General features: G+C 47.8%; 1 protein-coding gene across 6 annotated transcripts in view; it reads right to left on the reverse strand.

The window, feature by feature from the left end:
• The window catches only part of PCSK6 (proprotein convertase subtilisin/kexin type 6), a 195,764-nt gene that overhangs the window by 146,728 nt on the left and 22,114 nt on the right, over positions 1-26,922 (reverse strand). For all 6 annotated transcript variants that reach the window (XR_009699485.1, XM_061181688.1, XM_061181686.1 and 3 more), the window contains exon 2: positions 2,007-2,111. Coding sequence is in view for 5 of the 6 variants with exons in the window: in XM_061181688.1 (XP_061037671.1) it covers positions 2,007-2,111 (105 nt within the window). In the remaining variant the exon portion in view is untranslated. The remainder of the gene's footprint in view (positions 1-2,006; positions 2,112-26,922) is intronic.

Here is a 26,922-nt window from a genome sequence, read left to right on the forward strand (position 1 = left end):
AGCTTAGAAATGTCTCCACACTCTGACAGGTGACTGGCCACTGCGAACCTCAGCCCCCCACCCCGCCTCCCCCGACCCCGCAGCCGCATAGAACCCACATGTCTTTGGTGATGGGCCGGGCACTCTGCACTCAGCTCTACGGTGATTCGGGTCTGCTCGCCCTTCTCCAGTGGCCCCATCCTGTGGGAATGAGCTACTACCACCTGGCTTTGCTTCTGAGAGGAAAAAACAATACACCAGCCCCTTTGAAAAGCGTTCCTTCAAGCTCCATGGCATGAACACACAGGGGTATAAACACAGCCCCAAACGGTCAGGTGGGAGGATGCATGTAAGGTGCCTGAGCACATACTAATCCCTTCATAAACATTAAATTCCTGGGACTTCCCTGGTGGTCCAGTGGGTAAAACTCCGTGCTCCCAATGCAGAGGGCCCAGGTTCGATCCCTGGTCAGGGAACTAGATCCTGCATGCATGCCTAAACTAAGAGTTTGCATGCCGCAAGTAAGAGTCGCATGCTGCAAATAAGAAGTCCATATGCTGCAACTAAAAGATCCAGCATGCCGCAACTAAGACCTGATGCAGCATGCATCCATGCATGCACGCATAAATAATTTAAAAAACAAACAAACAAAACAAAAACATGAAATTCCTTTCCCTGCTATGAAGGAAGAATGGGATTAGCACAATATTTGCTATCTATCTCCTTCAGTCTGTCCACCCACCCACACTTCCATCCATCCATCCTTCTACCCACCTATAAAATGAACTCAGAACCATACACTACATGTCTACCTTGTCAGAGCCCAACTGCACGAATTAGTTTCACAGGGACCACTTCCTCATGTTCTTGAAACCAGACCACCACAAGGTCATGTCCTGGAGAAATGTTTTAGGTGCAGTTCTCAGGGATACACCATCTCTCCCACCACCCCCAGCTCTGCCAACACAAAAGTATCCACGATTATCAGTGGGGTGGCTTGGGACAACACCAAGGCCAATTTCCCCAAGGAAACTTTATTATCCACGTTCTCTGCGGATCACTGAAGGAGTACCACGTGCCAGCTTGGGAGCCCAAGTGAACATTTCACACATTGCTTTTAAGAGAAGGTGATTTCCATGTTCTAAAACTATGATTTACCAATGGCCTCATTTCTTTGTTGGGGCTGCTACTGCTTCTCACTTGAACTTCACTGTCCCTCATAGCACTCAATGCCCTGTGACATATCACATATTCTTCCATAGACTGGCAGCCCCACCATCCACTCTGACAGCCCTGCTGTGGACACAGCGTGACACGTAGCAGGTATTCCAAAATCACCTGGTGAATGAATGAAGTCATCAAAGGCTCACTTGATCATCTGACATTTTTAATCTTACCAAGTATCTGTTGATTGATATTTGTCAAATATTAAACTAAAATCTATGCAGAAAGTATAATTAACCACCCAATAAATATGAACTATACTAAAAATGTCAGCCTCTTTTCAAATTACATTTGTTTTCATCTCAGAGATCACAGGAATTTTTAAGGAAAAAAAGAGTTATATTTACTGCCCAGGTTTTTAAGTTCATGGTAACCATTAAGATATGTGTTATGACAATCACAAAAACATCCACTTGTCCAAATCCTAATTTCATTATTAAAATGCTAGCTTGAATTGCATAGCCTTTATGGGTAAGATTCACATATTTATCTCCTCTGACTACTGTGTATTTTGTTGATTTTTAAAGACTTAAAATATTAGATCTATAGTCATTTGATTGGAAGTCAAGAATTTAAATTCCCAAGTCTCCCAAGGAACCCAAATATTTGGAGCCTTTAGATGGTCTGATATGTAGCTGCACATCTGTCTTGTTTTATTCAAAGTGGATATGGAAAACTAAAGGCTATCTAGAATCCCATTAAAATCCAGACTCAGGCATTTTCAGAACCACAGACCCAAACAATAAGCAAACAATACCCTAGGCCCTAAAAAAGCATCCTGCACAGGGAGCAGAGATTTGTACCTGGGGGTCCATCCTGAGGAAGGTGTGAGGGCCTCTGCTACTCAAGGTTGATCTTTTAAAGGTTTTGCTATGATAAAAGTGGTAGTAATCTTCCAGGTTTCCGATCTGCAAAACAAGAAGCAGGATATCACCAGTCAATACAGTCTTACAAAATCCTGCATCCCACAAACATCTCCCCTTTCCTCTGAAAGGCTCATCCTGCTCCCAAAGGAAACATACCCTTCGTTACACTTCCCCACTCAAGTCTCTGGCAGACTCAGCGTCTGTGAACGTGACGGTCAATTCAGAGACTCCTTTTGGATAAACAACACTAGTAGTATTTTCCAATGAAGCACACACTCCCCAAATCTTGCGATGAGGTCATATCATTTAAAGTTTGTATTACCTTGGCCAAGTTTTTTAGACATGAATTAATGTTCATTTAGGGTCAAGCATCCCTGAAGTAGCTAAGTTAGTGTCAAGTCAGGTCTACACCAAAATATTCATTTATAAACAAACTCCATCCTCTCCACCCCACGGGTAAACTGAAATATCTAAGAATGAACATTCACTCTCAAGTGCAACAAGGGAGCCAAGGCAAACACTCGGCCCCATCTGCTTGGGGATTGCAGAAAGGTCAGCTGAGAACATCCAAGCCCCCAGGGTGTCCCAGTTTTCTGCCAGCAGTGGTTTGTCAGGACAGATTTCAGCCTGAGGCCTGGAGGGGACGTAGAGGAGCAGTGAATGTGGCCCTCCGATGGGCTGCCCCCGCTGGCTACTCCCCGCAGCACCAACTTGCTCTCATGTCTCATGACCCTGGAGCATCAGGTCACTGTTCTCAGAAGACATGCTTCTCGTTCTAACTTCCACTGGTTGTTGAAAACAGCTGGTTGGTCACCATCCTTGACAGCAGAGCTTTCTAACTGAAGAGCAGAGCTTTCTGACCAAATACTATATAGACTCTCACGCTGCCCTTCTCAGGCTAAACCATCCTAGTTTCTTTTCCAGCGTCTGATTAAAGAGTGAATTTAGGGTGAATTGTCCTCTAGAGCAGTTAGATGTCATGATGATGCGCCTAGGTTTCCAGTTAGATAGACCTAATCCAAGCCCTGCCCACTCCCTTCACCGCCAATGATCGTGTGATCTCAGGCAAGATTCACCTCCTGCAAATCTCAACTCCTCATGTGTAAAATGGGGATAAAACTACTTACCCCATGCAGTTGTTTAAGTAGGACTAATGTCCACCCAATTCACCAAGACCTTCTACTCACAGACATTGCATCTGCTACAAGATGTCCCCAGCAGAGTGGACTGGCCCGGGCAGAGACCTGGAGGGACGTGGAGATTCTAAGTGGCCATTTCCACATCTTTCCACAAGAAGATCAAGCAAGGATCTACAGAGAGAGCCCACTTTACTATACCCTTCAGCCCTCATTGCCAGAAAGCCTGGCAGTCTGGATGCATCCTGTTCTTGAGTTTCTAGAGACACCCACTTGTCCTTGAAATAAAGAACGCCCTTGTTCACTTAAGCTTGCTCCAGGGTGTTTCTGTCGCTTACAAGCACAGAACAGTGAATACCGTAATCGTCATGAGGGTAAGCAGGTATCATCTGTATAGTGCCTAGTTTAGTGCCTTGAACCTAGTGGGTGTTCAAGAAATCCTGGCCGTATTGAGCTGGGATTCTCTCTCTAGCTCTTCTCCAAGGCTCCTTCAATCCTTCACTGGGTCTAGGACGGACCTCAACTCAACCATTCCTGCTGGGTGACCTGGGCTTCAGACCCTCCATGAGTCTTAGTTTCCTTGTGAGAAAACTAACTACTACTTTTAAGGGTTGCTCCAAGACTCTCTCTCTCTATATATATGTACAGAGTCAGGTACAGCTCTTTATATATAAAGAGCTAGCTGAGTGCCCAGCAGGTAGTAAGTACTCTATACATAGTTTTCTGCAATTATGATTCTCAGTTCATTTTCTACCTCAAGACACTGTTCTACCATCATAAACCTCATTATTTCTGCCCTATTTTGCACAAAAGCACTTTTTTTCCTCCTCCTACAGTTAACTGCTCACGTCTTCAACAAAGTTAATTGTTATGTATGTCAAAGGGCTCCTCCTAGAACAAGCCAGAGCTGATATTTAGCAATAACGGAGTCTTAACTTACAGCAATGTTTAATCAGCATGTTTGCTTATAAGCTGCTACCTTCCCTGGGAGATGTTTCACAACTTTTGGTCTTTTAACTCCAGGCATTCAAGTCAATTTCCACTCAGGGACATGGAGAAACTAAGAGTTGAATCAAATTTGCTGGCAAGGGGATGGATTAATTGAAGAGCTGCTGACCCTAAGCAGACCCATGTCAGGGTAACCCTGGAAGCCATTCAGGGCAGCACCTGCCCTCAGAGCAGCCAAGCCTCTCTTCAAAGGCCAGTCCCAAGGCCATCCAGGCCCCTGCCTCTGCCCCTATCCAGCCACATCCTGAGCAATAGCTCAGAGGGTCTGAGCTGACAGGAGTCATTCTCTTTGAGTAATTCAAGGGAAGAACAGATGGTTCTCACAGTCCTGACCTGGCCAACTGCCCCTGAGGGCAGCAATGGCCAATGCCACATCTGTTTGGAAACTTATATTCAGCCCAGCATGGAGGCTGAGGGTCTGGGTTAGGGTTAGGTGCAGGGGAGAAGGGGACGCCAGCCAAGGCCCCCCTCCTGCCCTGACAACCCCAGCTGCAGGAAAAGCTGGAATCTGACTCAGGAAAAAAGGGGAGGGAGTTGGGTCACTGGCTATTCGGAAATCTGGAAGCGGCCCTCCAGATCCCCCTGAGATTCTGTGCACCTCCATCCACCCTCTGCCCCTCCAGAAGCCGGGGTGAGAGCATGGGGAGAGACACCTTCCTTCCTTGAAACCAAATATTTGAATGTCAGGCAAACACAGGCCTGACAGGGCACGGGACAGAAAGGGCTGCCTGACGCTGGAATGACTGCAAGGGTAGGAAAAGGAAGGAAGGAGGAAGACAGGGCCCAGATGCTCAGGAGGGAATCCAGCTACTGTGAGAGGCCTGGGCACCCTCTGCAGCTTGGATGAACATGATATCCCGAAGCCTGTGGCTACACTGTGTGGTTATCAAGTACTAACTCATTCAGAGCAGTGGTGGGCAGACGATGGCCCATGGGCCAAATCTGGTCTACGTTCTGTTTTTTTCCATTAATTTTAAAAATTGTGGTAAAATAGACATAACACTTATGATTGTAACAATGTTTAAGCGTATAGTTCAGGGGCACTGGGCACATTCGCTCTGTCATGTAACCGTCACCACCTTCACCTCCGGAATCTTTTCATCTTCCCAAACTGAAACTCTGTCCCCGTTAAACACGAGCTCCCCCTCCCCCTCTCCCAGCCCCGGGCACCCACCCTCTGCTTTTTGTTTCTGTGAATTTGACAACTCTAGCTGTCTCAGCGGGATCATTTGCCCTTTTGTGACTGGCTTGTTTCCCTTAACATGATGTCCTCGAGGTTCACCCATGCTGCAGCAGGTGTCAGAATTTCCTTCCTTTTTCAGGCTGAATCATATTCCATTGTGTGTACAAGTCACAGGTCGTTTATCTGTTCATCCACTGATGGGCACTTGGGTTGCCTCTACTTTTGACTATTGTGAATCATGCTGCTCTGAGCACGGGTAGGCAAGTATCAGTCTATGACCCTGCGTTCCATTCTTTTGGACATACACACAACTCCTGTTTTTATAAATAAAGCTTTACTGGGGCACGGCCACCAGCGTTCACTTACCTCCTGCCCACAATTGCTCTCATACTGTGATGCCAGAGTTGAGTGGTGGCTACAGAGACCCTCTGGCCCCCATGCCTAGAACATGTCACATGTGGACTTTACAGAAAATGTCTGCCAACCTGCGATTTCTAGCATTTGTTGCTGAGTGTGTCTAGGGAGTCCACCAAAGTCTCTGAGGTTGGACATGGTTTCTCTAAGGGCTGGGGACCACCAGTCCACACACCGAGGGGCTCTGCTTAAAAACACAAGTGCAGCTGCAATGCCAGCGCCTTCAGCATCTTACCTAGTCATTGAGCTGCCCTTTCTCCAAGCACTATCCTTGTCTGATGCCCCCCCAGGTCACTCCTATCTGTCTGACTCAGGCTGCGCTGCCCTCTGCCCAGCTCTCCCCCTGACATCAGGCTTCCGAGGTTTCCGAGATGGGCAGAAGGTTGGAAAGGATCAAGGGATGGCAGAGCAGGAGGCAGGTGCCCTGACCGCAAGTGGGACACAGCCCAGCTTGGATGACGTGGCATTTACGACATAGCCATATCTTGCCCCGTCCCCCTTGCCCACGCTGTCACCTCCCCCACCACAGCCATGTCAACCCCAGTTATGCCCTCCCCACTTGGGAGCTGCCCCTTGAGCTCTCCGGGTGCTTTCGTGAGATAAGAGGATAGGAGGGCAGGTCACTCTGGGGACGTGGCCACTGGCCTGGTTAAACACGAGGGACAGCTGACTGTCCTCTGGCCTCACAGACAGGGGTGGGGGGAGGAACCACGGAGATGACCCCATTTTGCAGATGGGAAGACTGAGGCCCAGGGGGGTTAAGCCCAACGTTACCCTCAGGGGCTCCCAATTCCTTAGCCAACTCTCCCCATTGTGCCCACAGACAAACAGGTGATGACATCTTACACTGAATGACAAACAGATACACAAGTTAGGGCTTAGGACTATTGCTACACTTTTGGTGCAGCTTCAGGGTCAAACTGACAAGAGTTGGAAGCAGAAGAACAGACAAAAAAGGTGGGGTTGGCACAAAGACATCTTAAATTCAGGGTAATCCCCTAAGAAAGAAAATATTCTTATTTTTACTTGGCATCTGCATTGACATTAAAGTAGGTGCTCGTCCTAGCTCGGCAGCCTTGGCCATCCTGGATGCCGTCCCTTGGCCTGGCCTTGCTGTGCTCCACTGGCCACCACGCCCATGCTCTGGGCACCGCTTCCCCAGCCAGCGCCTAAGCAACCTGCTCGGTCAACACGGAGGTGGCGGTTGCAGCAGAACCCTGCTGCCCGAGGGCCCTGGCAGCCTCCTCTTCCTCCTCCGGAGCACGGAATAGAAGCTCTTCCCCATCCTCCCAGGCTGCCCACCAGTCCTGCTCGGCGCTGAACCCCCAGACCCTCAATCTGTTCTTCCTCAATGAATCTGATCTCCGGTCTGCGAGGTGTTTTTTGTTGTTTTTCAGGGGGGGCGTGGGAGGGGAGTGTTGGTCACGACATAAAATTTCCATAAATACTTTTTCTCTTTCGTATCCTTCATATTTTCACAATGCGTTAATTAGAGTCATTCTCTCAGCCTGCCACCACAGAAAATGAACAGTTCGCTGAGTCTGTGATGCTCCCATCTCTTCACTCGACACTGATATGTAATTATACACATTAGGTGATAAAATTGGTAACATCATTAGAACATCATTAAAAACCTTGCTAAGAGTTCTCAGCCAGAACACTGGAAGAAATGAGATCAAAGAACCCATAGTGAGGAGAGCTGGATGTGGTTTCTCTCTAACAGATTCCTCTGTTACAGGGGTCCCCGACCCCCAGGCCTGTTAGGAGCCGGGCCGCACAGCAGGAGGTGAGCAGCAGGCCAGCGAGCGAAGCTTCCTCTGCCGCTCCCCATCGCTCCCCATCGCTCGCAATACCGCCTGAACCAACCCCCCCCCCCAGCCCCCGTCCGTGGAAAAGCTGTCTTCCATGAAACCAGTCCCTGATGCCAGAAAGGTTGGGGACCTCTGCTCTTTTAGACACTTTAAAAAAAAACCTAGTCATATATGCACTCGGTACAAAATCTGGACGGTAAACAGGGTATAGAGTTATAGGGAACAGCAAGTCCCCCTCTTCCTTCTCGCAGCCACTAAGGTCCCCGACTTTTGCTGGGGGCTCCTGGTTCATAACAAGAACAGTACCCAGGCCGTAAGCTAAGAGTTCAGATGCATTAACTTGATTCTTGCAACAACCTTACGAGGGAGGTGCCAGGAGCACCCTCATCTTGCAGATGGGGAAACAGAGGCACCACTTAACAGAGTGGTTAAGTGACTGGCTCAAGCCCCCCACCCCACCCCACGCAGCACAGTCAGGAGGTGAATCAGAGTTCACACCCTTAACCATCGCCCCTCTGCCTCTCGACACACCTGCAGCATCACTGCCATGGGGATCCCACTCATCTCAGTCTGGTCCCCGGCAGCAGTTCGTTCACACACAGCCCAGTGCCTCACGGGGCTCACGTTCTTTCCTTCCAGTGCAGGAATCAGGAGAGACACTATTACGGTCCACACACACATCTGTTGCACTGTGTCTGTGTGTGAGTGTGTGTGTGGATGGATGGGCATGGAAATGCGTGTGTCTATGTATTTGTGTATGTATGTATATAGATGTATGACTGCATGTGTGTGCACACAGATGTGTGTGTGTATACACACATATGTTGTGTATTCAGATTTGTGTGTATATTTATGTTTGTGTGTATATAGTTGTGTGTGTTTATGCAAGATTCACACATAAATGGCCCTGAGATGCAACCAGGCAAGTCTTTGGTTTTCCCACAGCCCTCACATCCGCGTGGACCTCCAGGGCCACTGCAGGTCACCCTAATTCAGAACCTCTGCATCTGAGGCTTGGAGCAAACCCGCTGTGGGCCAGACCTGCCCTCAGATGGAGGTTCTGGTTCTAGAGGTCTGGAACACCACTGAGCATGTGGATTCCGAAACCCATCCCCAGGAGACGCTGAGCTGCAGCCGAGGATCGTGTCAAATCCCGAGGACAGCCCTTTCCAGGAGAAGGCCCCTACCCTCCTCCCCTTCCTGCCTGGCACTTCCCCACTGGTCCTGCCTGGGGCCCTGAGCATGCTGTGCTGGAAAGGCTGAGTCCTCCCTGTTCTCGGCAGACCACCTGGGGTGAGACGACCCCGGCCACAACCAGAGCATGCAGCCTTAGATCAACACCATCTTGCTGCCCTCACCTCCACACAGATCCGTTCCTCCTCCCAAGGAATCCCTCATCTTGGTGAAGGCACCACCATCCTCCGCGTGCATCCAGTCATCAAATCCTCTGAAAGCGACCTCTTGAATGGTTCTTGAGCCTGGCTGCTCCCCAATGACCCCGCTCCAGTGCAGGCAGCCCCACCGCCCTGCCTGCACCAGGGCAGGGCACTGCTGGCCTCCTAGTCTCCATCACACTGCCATTGCCATGCCAGCTCTGCCCCCTCTAGGGGCATGAAGCCCGAGTCCTTCACGGGGCACACGAATGTCTCCACAACCAGGCCAGGCCAGCTCTCCGGCATAGGCCTGGCCTCACCTGCCTCACCTTCTGTTTTCCAGTGACACTGCTGTGTTTGAGGGACCCTCGCGTGCTCTTTCACACCCCCGAGCCTGCTCATGCTGGACACCTCACACCAACAAGTCCACCTCCCACTCTGATTTGAACCATCATCTCAGCTGTCACTGCCTCCAGGAAGCCCTCCTGGACCTCCCAGGCCCAGGTCTGACTACATGTACCCATCACAGCCTATCCTCCCTCCCTCCCTCCCTCCACGCTAAGCTCCTCAAAGGCAGAAACTGTCATCTGTATAATCCTCAGGCCCTGGCAGCGTCTGGTGCACAGCAGGAGCTCAAGAAATGTTTGGTGAAATGAACAGACCTTGAGTGACACTGGAAGGACACATGTCTTCCCCTGTCCACCTACATAGGGTTGTCCAGTTCAGCCGTGACCAAGACCCCAGGCCTCCCAGCTGTTTTGCCTTTGGGCTCTCTCTAGCCCCCTCCCAGGACAGTCCTGAGGCTGTGGAGGCAGGCCGACCACCCACCAGCTGTGTGGCCTGGGCGGGGCCCGAGCCGGCCCCTCTGACATCCAGTCACAGGGACACGGGGCTGAGCGAGGCCGGCGGTGCAGGGCTCTGCACTCCCTCCAAGTGGCTGGCTGTGGAGAGGAAGCATCTCAGTGACCACAGGTGGGGAAGAGCGTAAACAGCTTGCAGAGCCCAGCAAGGAAGGGGCAAAAGCCAAGTATGATGGGGCAGAGGCCCGGGCTGGGGGTGTTTATAGGAAGAGCCTCTCTTGTCCTGTTTTTTCCTGTCAATGTGAGTACAGCCAGCTTCAAATCACCTCCCTGCTTATACAGGGCAGGTGTGAGGTAGGAGGGATCCGTGGGTGCTGCCAGCTGGGGCGCACCCTGCCTTCCTGGAGGAAAAGAGGATGACTTGGTGTTTTTTGCAGAGCCTCGGGAACAGAGGAGGAGAACCTCATCTAATTTATCACGTTTGCTTTGCAGCAAAGTCACTGATGAGCATGCCGGATCCACCCCAAATGACATCTGATGGTTCCAAAGGTCCACCCGCCCACTCAGGCCTCCGATGGACGTGACCTCAGATGCAGGTGCAATGCTGGAAGCCCTCGAGTCAGCAAGCTGGCTTTTGCGGGGGGGATGGCCAAGCACATACTTTGGTCAGTCCACTGGGATGCCACCCACCTCCCCAGGCCAGCACAGTGGCATCTGCCTCAGAGGAACAGCTGATAAGTCACAAAGTGTCACAATTCAAGGTCTCAGAAGCCAGTGGGCTGCAGATGAGGCTTCTGACTTTGCGAAAAAGTATTCACTTTATCACTCCCATAGCCTGCCCTTGGATGGAAACAGATGTCCTGAGCCCGGATGCTCACAGCTGCAGTGGGCCAGCTTCTGGAGCTCCTGGTCTGCAGGGCCTGTGTCTTCCAAGGGCCCCGGCTCTTGGAGGAGAGTCTATGTTTGAAAGTGACGGGCGTCAGAGTTCAGTTATATAATGTTATTCATCCCAGTGGGTCTGCTTAAGAAAAACATAACTAATTAGACCCTATAAAAACCTACACACCAAATTAATTCGGCTTTGCGCTGGTGACTTCCACCTTTAGAAAGTTATAAACATAGATGGCCACTGAATCTATATTTAGCCAGCACGGAGTTACTTGGTATTTATAATTAAGGAAGTCCAGAGAGAGAGAATGGACATTTTGTTGTTACTTTCAAAAGCATTTTTAAAAAATCCTGCTTCCCATTTCGGTCACAGATACACACAGCAACATTCTATTACTACAGTGATTACAATTCTGACCCAAGTTAAGGTTATTACACAATTTCCTAGTCTCCTCAGATTGCTTTCTTCAACATGTATCCACCCAAAGCGTGCAATTAAGCTGCTCAACTTCCTACAAATTCCTGAAAAATCATTAATTTTTACTTAGCAGATTGCATTTTCTCTTCCCTGAAGTCACCAAGCCAAATTGTCTAGCTTCAGGTGAGGACAGTTACTGTATACATCTGGCCTCAACCTATACCTTTAATATTCACAAAGAGACATCTGAAAAACTCTACAACCTTTTTGAAGCTCTTCATTTCAAACCATTTACTGGTTAAAGGTTTCTTTATGGCTGTCCGGAATTAGTCGTTTTGCCAGATTTCTAAGCCATCACCCATGTGGCTGATTTGATGGTGAGGGTGGGTTCACCCCGTGTGTCCCCGATGCCTGCTAACTGCTCTGCAATGTGTTTGGTCTCCAGTGGGGAGAGGTACCCCCGACGCCCACAGGGCCCAGGCAGGGACCCCACGACCGGGAGGTGATGGGTGGGTAAAGAGTCGGGAACTCAGTACTGCTGGATCTCTGGAAATCTTCCAGAGAAGCCAACGTTCAGATCCTACATGAGCTCTTGCAAGTTTTTATTATTACACTGGCAACTAATTCTAAAATGTTAACACCCTTGTGCGGCCCGCCTAAAACAAACCTGTGGGCTGCAAGCAGCCCGTGGTCCTTGCGACGGGGGATCTAGATATTTGGTCTGGACTTTCCCCACTCTAGGAGGCCTGCTGCTGACTTTTTTCTTGCTGAGTACGGAAGACATAGGGGGAGAGGCTTATCTTCAGAAACTCTCATCTGGAAAATTAGCCAGGGAAGAGACAGTCTGGGACAGACATGCCCAGATTTGCTCTTAGCAAAGAGCATCTCGGCTTGTGAGTGTAGTAAAAGATGTCCACGACCTTCAGCACAATGGCCATGCACAGCACACTTTGGGGGGCCAGCAATGCCGGGGATCCCCTGAGCACCCAAGGAAACTGGGGGGGCCCCATCTGGGTCCTACCAGCCCCCTCCCAGGCTCCCCAGAAAGAAGGGCCAGTGCTGGGCTGCAATTTGGGGCAACTTGACTAAGGCAGGTCAGGAGGCTACAAGGTATGAAAAAAAGAAAAGAAAAAGATTTGTAGGGACTCCCCTGGTGGTCCAGTGGTTAGGGCTCCACGCTTTCACTGCAGGGGGCACAACCAGGTTCAATCCCTGGTTGGGGAACTAAGATCTCGCATGCTGCGTGGCACGGCCAAAAACAAAGATTTTTGTCCTTACGAAAAAAATGTCTAAAATTCAAACTTTAATATCAAAAACTCTCAATTTGAGAGGAGTTATGCTAAGGGAAATTAAAAAGTGTTTTAGAGAAATTAATCTTCAAAATTTTTCACTTTAAAAATAAATAGCTCTTATACCCAAAAGAAGTGAAAGCAGAGACTCGGACAGATATCTGTACACCCATGTTCACAGCAGCATGATTCACAATAGCTGGATGCAACCCAAGTGCCCATCGATGGATGAATGGATAAACAAAGTGTGTTCTATGCATACAAGGGACTATCATTCAGCCTTAAAAAAGGAAGGACAGTCTGACACCTGCTACGACACGGATGAACCTTGAGGACATTATGCTCAGTGAGATAAGCCAGACACAGAAGGACAAATCCTGTTTGATTCCATTTATCTGAGGCACCAGACGAGTCACATTCACAGAGACAGAAAGTAGATGGTGGGGGCTGGGGGTGGGTTAGTGTCTGACAGGGACAGAGTTTCATTTTTGGAAGATGAAGACGTTCTGGAGATGGTGGTGACGGCTGCACAGCAATGCGAATGTGCTTAATGTCACTGAACTGGACACTTAAAAACGGTGAAGATGGTAAATTTTATTATGTATATTTTACCACAATTAAAAAAATATATCTCATCTCCTCTACATTCTTGCCCCCTCTTTCCTAAAACTGACTCCTCTCCGGTGTCACTCTGGGTGTTGGGGACCTCAGCTCCCATGACAGTGGCATGTGGAGGTCTGAGAGGGGGAGGTGCCATCAGCCCCGAAGAGCCCAGAACAGAAACAGAGGCCAGTGACGCTGCTCGGCTGTGATTGCTAACTACCCTGGGCTCCAGGCAGCTCATCCCCACCCTATGTCCCTCTCAATTATGTGGTTTCCCCTAAAGGGAAAAGAGACACCAGGGAGGGACCTGAGCCCATCACCCCAGCTTCCTTCCTTATATCCTGACACCCATCCCAAGTGACAGCCTTGAAGGTCTGCTGACCAGGGGTCCCATGACCCACCCTGGAAGCTGGCCTCTCAGGGGCTGGCCCTGCTGAGACAGGAGGCTTAGATTTCACGGAAACCTTCGGTCTAAGCACATCAGTGCCCAAACTCAATAATGCCCATTAAGAACAGACGGAAAGAGAAGCACGCACTGTCCTTTGGCTTCTGTGACTCAACCCCCCGCCAGTAGTTCAAAGTGAAGAAGCTGCTGGGGAGTCAGCTGTCATGATTTCACCAACACCCAACTCGAGGGACACCCTTACCTGGTTGCAAAGCACATCTTGGTTTATAAACTAAAACAGCTTCGTGCAACTGTTTCCATCTGGGCCCTTTTACTGTGGCATTTGGGACTTTTCATGCAGCTGCTGCATTAAGGGGTCAGGGGACCGCGATGGCTGCCAGCCTCCGTTTCTACTCTCTCTCGGGAGGAGCTGGATCAGCTTCTCTCTCTGTCCCTTTCATGTTAACATTATGGTTTATGGAATATTTGGCAAGAAAAAATTTCAACAGAACTTTCGTATTCAAAGTAAAACTTCAAAAGCACTAATTTGTAGGTGAGAAGTCACTGTTTGAAAGGAAAGTGGGACAAAACAGATTATCCTGTTCTCTGTCTGCCCTCTCACCTCTGCCCACGATTCACTAAGACGATGCACACGACTGACTGACGGCCGGATGAAGGCCTCCCCCATGGGGCGCTGCCCTTCAGCTACCCTCCTGTGTTTACTGCCCCGGACACACCCACACGACTGCCCGCTCACGCCTCCACTCTCCCCACGAGGCTCTGAGCAGCTCTCAAGCTGGGCACTATTCCAGGCTCTGGGGTCCTGCAGGGCTCACGCGGCCCAGGACCTGCCTCCGGGGAGGGCCCCCAGAAGTGAGCGCCGCAGAGCAGGGCGAGGAGGGCCCCAGAGGAAGCCCTCCTGCCCGGCTGGCACTCAGATCTCAACTCTGAGCAACAAGCTACCCAAATGCTCCCTAAGACAGAAACGGGGACCCACATTTGGAGAGGCTGGCATCCTACTAGTGGAGAGAACCTCTTCTCTACTGGGCTTTCAAGGAAAGATGGGGCCAGGGCAGGGAGGTGACAACAAAGGGACCCCGGTCACCACCTTACATGGACTTGGGACGGGGGGAGCGGGGGGACTCCAAGCTGCGACTGTGGCCTTGGAGCCAGGCCGCCGGGATCTAAATTCCAGCTCCTCCATTTAACTGAAAAGAGACTCCAGTCAAGTTCCTTAACTTTTCTTTGCCTCCATTTCCCTTTCCAGGCAATGGGGTAACAGTACACCTCCACCCCACCCCCCCATGGCTGCTGGGAGGATAAATGAGGCACGACGCATGTGAATGCCTGCACGGGGCCTGACACATGGCAGGCTGTCGTTCAAGTAGCTTTTTTCATATTATTTCTGTAAGAAATAATACACATCCCACTTTAGGAGGGAAAAAATGGTTTGCAACAAAGCCAGTTGCAAAGTTAGTTAGGTAACAAATCCCATTTGCCCTTTGATTTCAATTAAAAACATATATATACATTCCCTGGTGGTCCAGTGGTTAAGACTCCACACTCCCAATGCAGGGGGCCTGGTTCGATCCCGGGTCAGGGAACTAGATCCCACATGCATGCTGCAACTAAAAGATCCTTGGGTGCAACTAAGACCCAGTGCAGCCAAATAAATAAATAAATAAATATTTTTAAAAAAACATATACATACACCTCTTTATTAGTGGTCCCTGTGGGGAAAATAATCCCACCTAGACAGAGCCAAAGGTGAACACTCCCCACCCGCCACTGGCCAGGCCTGCGCTGGGGGCACGTGGGAACCCGCAGGGCTGGGGGCCTCCATGCATGCACCGCGCTGCCTGCCCTGTCCGCGCATCCTCGGGATGTTTCATGTCCCTGAGATGGACTTAACTTCTTGTCCCTCTTATTTTCATCCACTCGTATAAAATGAGGTTGCAATATATGATCACTTCCAGGCTGAGCCATTTTTTTCAGTTCTGTAAAATGAATTCATGCTTCTGTCATCATTCATGTTCACAAGTCTGTAAAGACAAACTCTCTCCGAGTGACTCGCTCACTGGGTTCTGTGAGGTTCTGTCTGATTTATGATCACCATTCACTGGAGCCTAGAACTGGCACTTCCACACCCGCATCAGCAGACACAGATGACACATCTCCTCCGAGGGGAACGGGGTCCAGGGCTTTCCGGGTGACCCACAAGGTCGCGGCCGCACACCTGCGCTCCCAGGGCCCAGCGGCTTCTCTTCCAGAGCTGGGTCAGCAGTGAGGACCTGCCCCCCTCCCAGAGGATGATGGGCAAAGGGGAAGGGAGAGCCAAGTTGTGGCAAAGGGAGCATCTGTCCCGAGACCCAACAGGACACAGGTGCTCTGGGGTCACTTTCCCTCTTTGTCTCCCTGTGAGGAAGGGACCCGCTCTTCCGTTTTTCAAGAGAAGCTGAAGCGGGGGAGGGATAAATTAGGGGCGTGGGATTAGCAGATGCAAACTACTATATATAAAATAGGTAGACAACAAGGACCTACTCTGTCACACAGAGAACTATATTCAATATCTTATAATACCCTATAATGGAAAAGAATCTGAAAAAAAAAATATATAACTTGAATCACTTTGCTGTACACCTGAAACTAACACAACATTGTAAATTAACTATACTTCAATTAAAAAAATAAAAATTATTTTTAAAAAGTAGGTAGCACTGAATTTCTTGTTCCTGAATAAAATGGTATTAAAAAAAGAAAGAGAGAAGCTGGAAACTTAAATTCCTATCTGAAATCTCCTAACGTTTATTTTTTTGTAATTTTTATTTTATATTGGACTATAGTTGATTTACAATGTTTGTTAGTTTCAGGTGTACAGCAAAGTGATTCAGTTATACACATACACATATTCATTCTCTTAAAAATTCTTTTCCCATTTAGGTTATTACAGAATATTGAGCAGAGTTCCTCCCAATGTTTAAATGTTAGTAACTATTCCAACTTTCTAAAAACATTCTAATTAGAATAAAATACACCTGGGGGGCTGCACACACCCCTGGGCTACCGTGGGACCTGGCTCCCCTGCCACGCCCTCTGAGTTCGCTCCCCCCTCTGGGGACCATCTCCCACCTCTAGGGCCCCCTGCCCTGCTCTGCATCTCACAGCACATACCCCTCTCAGGGCGTCTCCCCGAGAGAAACAGACCCAGCAGCCTGGAGGGAGTTCTCTGCAGATCAGCTCCTTTCAAAGACCTCCGCTCTGTTATGTTTCTCCCCAGTGACGACGACAGACGTGAATGCTGTCAAATGGTGACTCAGATTCTCAGATTCTCAGCGATGGGTCTAATTACTCAACACATCACCTCTCAAACCTCTTTCTTCCCCAAATCCAAGCTACGTTCAGCAGCTTTTGGTAGATCTCTGTCAGCTTCTATATAACTCCTCCACATCAGCCTCACCTGGAGGAAAACAAATAGCCTTCCATTTCATTTGATGACCCCTACCTGCCATGGAACTTTCCTCAAGAATTCTTTTCTGCGCCTGGCTATTTACTGCCAGCAGTTCTGCTGTGGTTCTGCAGGCCTCATATTCAACTAGAATGGCTGTACGTGTGGCTTTTCTCAGCCAAGGGAGAGAGGCTTTGGGATAGAAGAAAAGATCAGAAAAAGAAACTAAAACGCAACTTGTTTTGACAGGCTATCCTGCCCCCAAGTCAAAGAAGCCATCGCCACCTTGCTCCGGGCACCTGGAGATCCCAGAGTTTGGAAGGGCTTGTGAATCACACCTGCGTGCCGTGCGGGGGAAACTGGGCTTGTGAATCACACCTGCGTGCCGGGGGAAGCCGCGCGTGTGGACTCCCTGCTCCACCGCCAGCCGTATCCACTGCCATGTAATGTGACAGCCCAACTTCCCTCATCCTGGGCACCCACATGGGTGAATCGCCCCAGCTTCAGACACCAACTGCTCACTCACTCCACACCCCCAAGCCCCCTCCAGGTCCCCTCTCCCCACCCCCTACCTCCTGAATGTCCTCACCCAGCCCTGCTCCTAACTCCTCTCACTGAACCCTTGGGAATCCCTATTATTTTTTAAAAATGGGGGAATTCCCTGGCAGTCCAGTGGTTAGCACTCTGTGCTCTCATTGCCGAGGGCCCAGGTTCAATCCCTGGTCGGGGAACTAAGATCCCACAAGCCTCGTGGTGTGGTCAAAAAAAATAAATTTAAAAAATTTTTAAAAAATGGAATAGGAAAAAATATTTGCAAGTCATATATCTGAAAAGGGGCTAATATCCGGAATATATAAAGAACTCCTACAACTCAACAATAACAAAACCCAGATTAAAAATGAGCAAAGGACTTGAATAGACATTTCCCTAAAGAAGATATTCAAATGGCCAATAAGCACATAAAAAGATGCTCAACATCACTAATCATTAGGGAAATGCAAACCAAAAGCACAATGGAATACTATTTCACACCAGTTAGGATGGCTACTATAAAAAAAAAACCTAAAAAAGCAGAAAATAACAAGTGTTGTCAAGGATGTACAGGAATTTGAACCCTTGTACACTGCTGGTGAGAATGTAAAATGGTACAGCATTGTGGTTCCTCTAAAAGGTAAACATAAAATTACCATATGATCTGGCAACTCCACTTCTGAGTATATGCCCCAAAAGAATTAGAAACAGGATCTCAAAGAGATCTTTGTAAGCCAGTGTTCATAGAAGCACTAGTCACAGTAGCCAAAGGTGCTCACTGAGAGAAGAATGGATAACCAAAATGTGCTCTATCCACACAACGGAATATTATTCAACCTTGAAGAGGAAGGAAATCCTGAGACCTGCCACAATACAGATGAATCTTGGGGACATTATGCTGCGTGAAATAAGCCAGTCACAAAAAGATAAATATTGTAAGATTCCACTCCTACGAAGCACTTGGAGTCATCAAATTCATAGAGACAGAAAGTAAAATGATGGTTGCCAGGGGTGAAGGGAGAGGGGAGTGGGAAGTTAGTGTTTACTAGATAGAAATTTTCAGTTTTGCAAGACAAGGAGCTCTGCAGACGGACAGTAGTGACGGCTGCACCGCAATGTCAATGTACCCAATGCCACTGAAATGTCCACTGAAAAATGGAGAAAATGGTACATTTTATGTTACACATATTTTACCACAGTTGATCACTTTTTTAAAAAGCCTCAGGGACTTCCCTGGTGGCGCAGTGGTTAAGAATCCGGCTGCCAATGCAGGGGACAGGGGTTCGAGCCCTGGTCCGGGAAGATCCCACATGCTGCGGAGCATGCAACTAAGCCCGTGAGCCTCAACTACTGAAGCCCGCATGCCTAGAGCCCGTGCTCCGCAACAAGAGAAGCCACCACAATGAGAAGCCGGCACACCGCAACAAAGAGTAGCCCCTGCTCGCCGCAACTAGAGAAAGCTGGTGCACAGCAATGAAGACCCAACACCGCCAAAAACAAATAAATAAATAAATTTATAAAACAAAATAAACTTATAAAAAAAAAGTCTCAAACAAACAAAACATTCCTCTACTGGTCTGGTATTTCCGTACACAGTCTCGTCTTAGCTGAAAGCCCCCAGTTGCCTGGGACCCCCCAGTTTACTGTGTGTGTCCTGGTTTTCTCAGTCCTGGTGTCTGACCTGATTATTCACGGCTTTCCTCACTCTCAGAAACGTGACCGTGGGCCCCTCCCAGGAAAGAACGCCTTCAGGCCAACCTGAGTTTCCTCTCCCTGAGTCCATACCGCCCACCACCATGTGTTCCTGGCTACACCCCTCATGCCACCGTCAAGGGCCTCACCCTCCTCTCATCACCATTTTGCCACTGACACATGACTTTGACACCCTGGTAAACAACTCTCCTGACACCCTGGCCTCAACACTCCCCTCATTCTCTTCCAGACCATCCCCCCCAATTCCAGCAACCATGAGCACGTTCCCAGCCAGGCCCCCACACCCAAACCCCTCCCTCGCCACGACTCTCCCCTCCCGTCCATCATGACCTGGATGCTCCCGATCACTGGTCCATCCTGCCCCGTCCGTCTAACCCAGCCTGGTCCTTTGGGGCCACTGTTTCAACCACGTTGTCCTTAGAACCCTACACTGTCTGTCCCTCCCACCTTCAGCCATCCTGCTTTTCCAGTCCCTGGCACGGCTAAGGGCATCCTTCCCACCCGATCAAGCTGTCATGACATTAGACCCTCAGCACTGCCGGGCTTCTCAGTGACCAGAGGACACCCTCCACCACAGCACAGGCCCACCCAGCTCAAACCCCCTCGGCTTTTTCCCTCCTGTGGGTCCCCTTCTTATAGCCCTCTGACAACTCTCTCCTGCCTCTCTTCTTAAAACAGGCCTTTCCCAGGGCCTTTGGTCCTTGCCCCAAACTGCCCCTTCTCTCTGGCCCTCCTCCCACCAGTATTCATGCTGCTCTCATCCAGCCGTCCCCCACAAAGGACAGAATCCTCCTCATCCTCCACGGTCAGCCCAAACCTGTTTCTCCTTAATGAGCCCCAACTCCAGAAGCCGTAAGGCACAGAGATATCCCCGGAGAGCAGAGAGGCGCGTGGACAAAAAGTCAACAGAGATGCAGAGGGTCTGAGCAGCTCTATCCAGAGGCATGTTCAAGAGGGCTCAGAACTCTGCACCCAACCACAGAGGACAGCACTCTTTTCCAGACACACAGGGCATTTTCAAAAACTGACCCAGGACCAGGGCTAAAAGCAAGTCTGCTACAGCATCAAAGAACTGATCTCCCAGACAACACAGTCTCTGATGGAGGTGTAATTAAGCTGGACATCAGTAACGTAAAGAGGGATTCAAAAATCCCACACACTTGGAAATTAACAAACATGTTTATATGACTCATAGGTCAAAGAAAACACCATAATGGGAATTTTAAAATACGTAGAATGGAATGAATGAAAATACTACATACAACAACTTATGAGCATCAGTGAACATGACAGTGGAAGGGAAATGTATAACCTTAGGCGCTCCAATTAGAAGTGAACACACTGAAAATTCACGAGATTAAGTGTCTTACTAAAAATTTTTAAAAACAAATAAACCAGAGAAGAAAGGAGATAAATTTAGGAGAATTCTGCAAAAATAGAAAATAAATTTATAATAAAGAGAATAAACAAGGCCAAAACCTAGGGAGAAGGGAATGAAAGGAGAGATATAACCACAGATAAAGCAGAGAATTTAAAAATAATAAGGAAACACTATCAACGATGGTAAGCTAACAAATTTGAAAACTTAGACAACATGAACAAGTCCCTGGAAAATTATAAAAACTAACAAAGAAAGAAATACAAGACATCAGGCTTTCCATTAAAGAAGCTGAAGCAGTAGTTAAACATCTTTTCTATCACACAAACAGGCCTATAAGTTTTACGGGTAAGCTCTACCAAAATAAAAGTGTGGATCATCCCAGTCTTGCACTAACTCTTCCAGAGAGTAGAAAAAGAGTAAAATTTTATAAGGCCAGAATATCTTTAATATTAAAACCAAACAAGGACAGAATAAGAAAGGAATATTATGGGTTCATTTCACTCATAAGTATAGGAGCAAACTCCTAACTAGAATATTAGAAAACCAAATTCCACAATGAGTAAAAAAGGTAGTCCACCAGGACCAAGTTTGGTTTATCCCAGAAATGCAAGGGTATTTTAACATTAGAAAATCAATAAATGTAATTCATTACATGAATAGATTAAAGGAGATGCAGGAAAACTTTTGCTAAAATGCAAAACCCATGATAAAAAGCTCTTAGCAAGTTAGAAAGAAAAGGGAACTTTCTTAACCTGTTAAAAAGTTATCTATAAAAACAAATAGCAAATATCAATCTTAACAGGGAAATATTGAAAGTATTCCCTTTAAAATCAAGAGCAAGGTAAGAATGTCCAAATAACCAATGTTTTATTTATCATTATACTGAAGGTCCAGCATCACCAACAATAAGTAAGTAAACAGCTTAAATATTGATCAGGAAGAAACAAAACTACCATTATTCACTGGTGATATAACTATCTACTTAGGAAACCATAACAAATTTATAGACAAATTATTAGAAAGAATAAGGGAGTTTATAGCAAGGTGGCTGGATATAAGAACAGTTTTTTTTAAAAATAAATTGCATTTCTACATACTAGCAACAAATGTTAGAAAACTTAAGGTACCTATACATTTAACAAAAGATGTGTAAGTCCTATATATAGAAAGTTATAAAACTTTGCTAATAGACATTAAGGGAGACGTAAATAAATAGACATACCATGTTCATGGACAGGAAGACCCCATATCATAAAGATACAACAAATACATCAAACAGATTTATATATTAAATAAAATTTCAGTCAAATTTCAAACAGGGTTTTTGTTTGTTTGTTTTGTGAAACTTGTCAAACTGATTCAAAGTTAACATGTTAGAACAAAGGGCCAAGAATAGCCTAGATATTCCTGAAAAAGAATAAGACTTGTCCTACAAAATATCAAGCCTTATTATAAGGCTGCAGTACGAAAGTGTGTGATGCACTGGGTCAGGGACAGACAAATAAACTCACAGAACAGAAAAGAGACAAACCCATGCAAATACAGAACTTGATTTATCACGAAACATCAATTAAAACGAGGGACTTATCAAATGATGATGCTGGGAAATTCATGGGGTAGGGGGGAGTTAAGTCCCTTCTTCACATCAAATACAAAAACAAACTGGAGCCAGATTAAGTACTTAAGTGTGAGAAGTCTAACTAAAGCTTTTAGAACTTATGGGAATGGGCCAGATAGCTTCTAATTAACTCCCTAAATCTATTGAATACTTTCCTCCACCCGGCTCTCAGCCCCAGTAACAAGGACTGCATCAGCAAGCTCTCTGTCATCTGGCTGAGGATGGGTTTGGTCCTGGAAAACCTTGGGAAGGTAGCAGAGGGAGGACGGAGAGAGTGAAGTTGTCCTATTTACTCCCCTGACCCTCCTTGTGGGGTCTCTTCAGGCTGCCGTGTCTCCCTGAAAGTCACTGCTCTTTAGGCACCTGGTCGAAGACATCTCTCCTCCCAGGCTCCACCACTTTTCCCTCCCTATTCCTTCAGGGCCATGGGACAAAGGCAACTCTGCTGTTAACAGTCCACCCACATCTTTGGAAAAGGTGAGTCTATCTATTTACCCTCCTCATAGTACCCTAATCTTTCCTGCTGAGATCCTGACTGATAAAGTAATCGTTACTGGAAGTGATCCTAAAACAGACCCTCAAAATGGGATACTGGGATTGGGTTGTGCATACATTTCCGGAGCACTGAGATAATCACCTTGCTGGGGACGGGGTGTGTGTGCATGTGTGACTACAGGTAATCCACAGCACTGGATTACACGCAAATCCAGAGCATCCGTGATTACACATAATGATACGTGGGATGAACTGCAGGAGGAGGTGGGGTCTTGGGAGAACAGGGGCCGTAGCAAACGTGATTGCAAAGCTTGTAAAGTTGGGTCGATTCTGCTTATGACCCTAGAGAGCACACATGGGGGAAAAAAGAAATTAAAAGCTAAGAATCAGTAACTAAGAACACATGTGGAGAACCAGAAGGCCCCCATGGCAGCCCCAGAGTGTGATTTTAAGGTTCCAGAGTAAAAAAAAAAAAAAAATGAAATGCACAACACTCCTAGGTAAGTAATAGTTGGGAAAGGTGGGAAGAAGAGGGCCCATCAGACCCAGGCAGACACTGGCTGCAACAGAGAACTGACCTGCCCCATCTGCAGAAACAACCCTCCCACCAGCTGTGAGGGGAAAGGCTCACCTTTGCAAGAAAAGCTACTGCCTCACAGCAGGGGGGGGCCTCTCTCCTCAGGACCCAGTCCACACCCCTTGCCGCCTACACCCACAAAATGAGGTGCGTCCCAGGGATCCAGGAGCTACCCTGGGAGGAGAGAGCCAGTGTGTACCAGGAGCCTGGACCACGCGAGAGCAGGCGGATGGGATGTAAATGGTCCAGACAGAGCCAGACTCGCAGATACGGGTGCTTTCCCCACAAATGGGGTGTGTAATGTGTAACTCAGGTATGCAGGGCATGTTTACAGTTGGTAAGATTGGCCAATCAACATAGAGAGTGAACCAAATCCGATGGCTGGTGAGGTCAGGATGCTGGAACTACCAACGCCCGTGAGGCAGTGGCCCTCCAGACTCGAGGGCGCTGGGTCCCCAGGGGCTCGTCACACCCGACGGCTGGGCCCACCCACAGAGGTTCTCATCGAGCAGGGCCGTTGTGGGGCCCAACCAACTGTACCTCTTGCAGGGTCCAACATCCTGCTGTGGGTGGTCAGTGGGGACCCCAGGAAACAGGAATGTTGGAGGGATCTGTTCTCTGAAACCTGCTCAGCCACCCCTCACCAAGGAGTTAAGAAGGTGCCTGGGGGAGGCAGGGCAGCATCCTTCAAGGGCTCCAGGTGGCCATCCTCTCTGTCAGGCAGGTGACCAAGGGTTGCTCCAGCGCCTCTCAGTGGGACCACGGGATTCTGAGAGGCAGACGCCAGTGGTGGGCACAGCCGATGGAGGCCAGGAGGTAGGTGCGATGATGACCCTGAGCAAAGAGATGGAGTGAGACCCAGGAAAAGAGGGGCAGCCTCTTGACACAGAGAAGCCGAAGCCTACTCAGCTGCTGCGCAGCCCTGCAGTGGGGATTCCCAGTATCTCAGTGCCCAGACCCAGAGCTCTGCAACAAGCACAGAAAGACTGGGTGCCTTTAGGGGAGAGCCCTTCCTCACACCTCCCCAGGCTCCTGCAGCCCCCTCCCAGAGGCGGTGCACTGGAGGAGGGGCATCCAGACCTCCTGGCAGCTATGAGACTTGAGCTCTGAACTTGCACTGATCCCACATCCCTGAAATGCCACCGTGGCCCACGGGTCCTGCCTCTGACTGATGTAAACGCTCCTTGTATTCTGTTTTATTTTGTTCATGGACCAGGTCCACCTGACACCGTGTCCAGTGCCCCCAAGGGCCCCTGCTGGGTCATTTCCCAGCTCCAGAACACAGAGCCTGGAAGGCACGCCAGGGAATGGCCATGGCCCCACTTTGGCTCTGGGGTGGGGGCCTGGGGCTATTATAAAGAAAGGGCCATGGTGCCATCTGCTCCTTCTGCAATGCTGAGTGATACCGTGGGCGAGCCTTCTGACCTCAGGTAAGGAAGGGTTTCTTCAACAAGAGCAGAGGAAGCGCTATCCACAGAGGAAGAGACTGGCATCACCAGGGGCAGGGGGTGGGGGGTGGGAAAATTGGGAATACTCTGTTACAAGGCACCTGCGCTACCCATGAAGTGGCACAGGGCTATCTGAAGGTGGACTTAAATTAGTTAACGGTGTATATTGTGAACTCCAAGGAAATCTCTTAAAAAAATTTTAAAGAAGTATAATTGATATGCTAAGTGAGGAGATAAAATAGATTTATCTAAGAGGCTCCATTATAATCAGAGAAATGTAGAAAAAGCAGGAAGGAGAACAAATATAACAGAAAACAATTAGAAACATGGTAGATATTAAGCCAATGATATCAGCAATCACTTTAAATGTGAATGGCCTAAATATACCAACTAAAAGACAGAGAAAGAATGGATGAAAAAAAAAAAAAACTTTTGTGCTGCAAAGGGCACCACCAAGAAAGTGCAAAGACAACCCACAAAATGGGAGAAAGTATTTGCAAATCACCTATCTGGTATGGACTTGCATCTAAAATATGTAATACTAAAAGACAAAACAATAAATGGGCAAAGGATTGGAACAGACATCTCTACAGAAGACACGCAAAAGGCCAAGAAACACATGAAAAGATGCTCAACATCATCAGCCATCAGGGAAACGCAAACCAAAACCAGAACAGCACTCGGATGGGTACAAAAGACAGATAATAACAAGTGTAGACTACAATGTGGAGAAACTGGAATACTCATACACTGCTGGAGAGATTGTAAAATGGTGGAGCCACTTTAGAAAGCAATCTGGTAGTTTCTCAATAGGTCAAACATAGGGTTACCATGTGACCCAGCAACTCCACTCCTCAATATAATCCTAAAGGAGTGAAAGCACACACCCACACAAAAACTTCCGTGCAAATGCTCACAGCAGCATTACTCATAAGAGCCAAAAAAGTAGAAACAACCTCAACGTCCATCAATTGATAGACAAATAAAATATCCATATATTGGTATACCACCCATACAGTGGAATATTTGGAAATAAAAAGAATAAAGTACTGGTACATATTACAAAATAATCTTGAAAACACACTAAGGGAAAGAAGCCAGTCACAAAAAAAAAAACACATACTGTATGATTCCATCATATGAAATGTCCAGAGTAGGCAAATATATAGAGACAGAAAGCAGATTAGTTGTTGCTTAGGGCTGGGGGAGTGGGGGCAGGATGGGGAGTAGCAGCCAGTGGGTGTGGGGTTTCTTTCTGGGGTGATGAAATGCTCTAGACCTGATTGCATTGATGGCAGCACACCCTGTGAATACACTAAAAAACACTGAATTGTACATTTTAAATGGGTAAATCATACAGCACATGAATTATATCTTAATAAAACGGCTATAAAAAAGAGGAAAGATTGATACATACAATTATGTAAAAGTTAATTCTATTTAATCAGAAGACACGTACACAAGTTTTTAAAAAATTCACAAACTGGGAAATACTATTTCCCTCGCAACTGATAAAGCACTGGTATCCAGTATACATAAACCCAGTCATCCCAATTCTAGGCATGTACCCAAGAAAAACTCTGGCATATGCGCACCACAGGTCACCACAGGTCACGCACAAGGCTGTTCTTAGCAACAATGTTCTTAGTAAAAATCACAAACATGCATTGCCAGGAGAAGGACAGATACATCACGATTTGTTGGCCAATGAATTTTGTATAGCAGTGAAAATAAATGAACCACAGCTAAGCTGGGGCTGTGGCTACAATGTGGCTGAGCCTTAGAAACATGTAAGGGTTGGGGGGAGGTCCCAGAACACCACACAGTATATCATTTTTATAGAGCTCAAAAGCAAAACTAAGCAAGGTATTGTCTAAGCATGTCTTCTTCACCTGTGGTACATGTACTGTTTGGACAGTGGTTACCCTGTGGGGCTGGAGAGATGGGGGCAGGGTGGGGTTAAATTAATTATACGAGGAGGCCATTAGGCTGAGGTGGCTCTAAGGCCTTAGCAGCCTGCATTTACAAGCAGCCAAACCCAAGCTTGTAAATGCCTCAAGGTTAAGAAATCAAAACCTAAGCACAGCCAATCATGAACAGCTAACTAGGCTTTCCCAAATAAGGCAACTGCTGCAGCTACAGCCTATCAAATCACTTCCTTGCTTTGCTTCTGTGTCTCCCCTATAAAAGTCTTGCTTCTGTCCGTACAGCGTTAATAACCACTTCCTATTTGGCACTGCCTGATTCAAATCGATTTTTGCTCAAATAAATTCTTAAAATTTTCAATATGCCTTGGTTTATCTTTTAACAGTGGTAAGGAGGTGGCTGTAAGGAGTA

The sequence above is a fragment of the Eubalaena glacialis genome, chromosome 2 (genome assembly GCF_028564815.1).
Source record: "Eubalaena glacialis isolate mEubGla1 chromosome 2, mEubGla1.1.hap2.+ XY, whole genome shotgun sequence".
In the NCBI taxonomy this organism is placed as follows: domain Eukaryota; kingdom Metazoa; phylum Chordata; class Mammalia; order Artiodactyla; family Balaenidae; genus Eubalaena; species Eubalaena glacialis.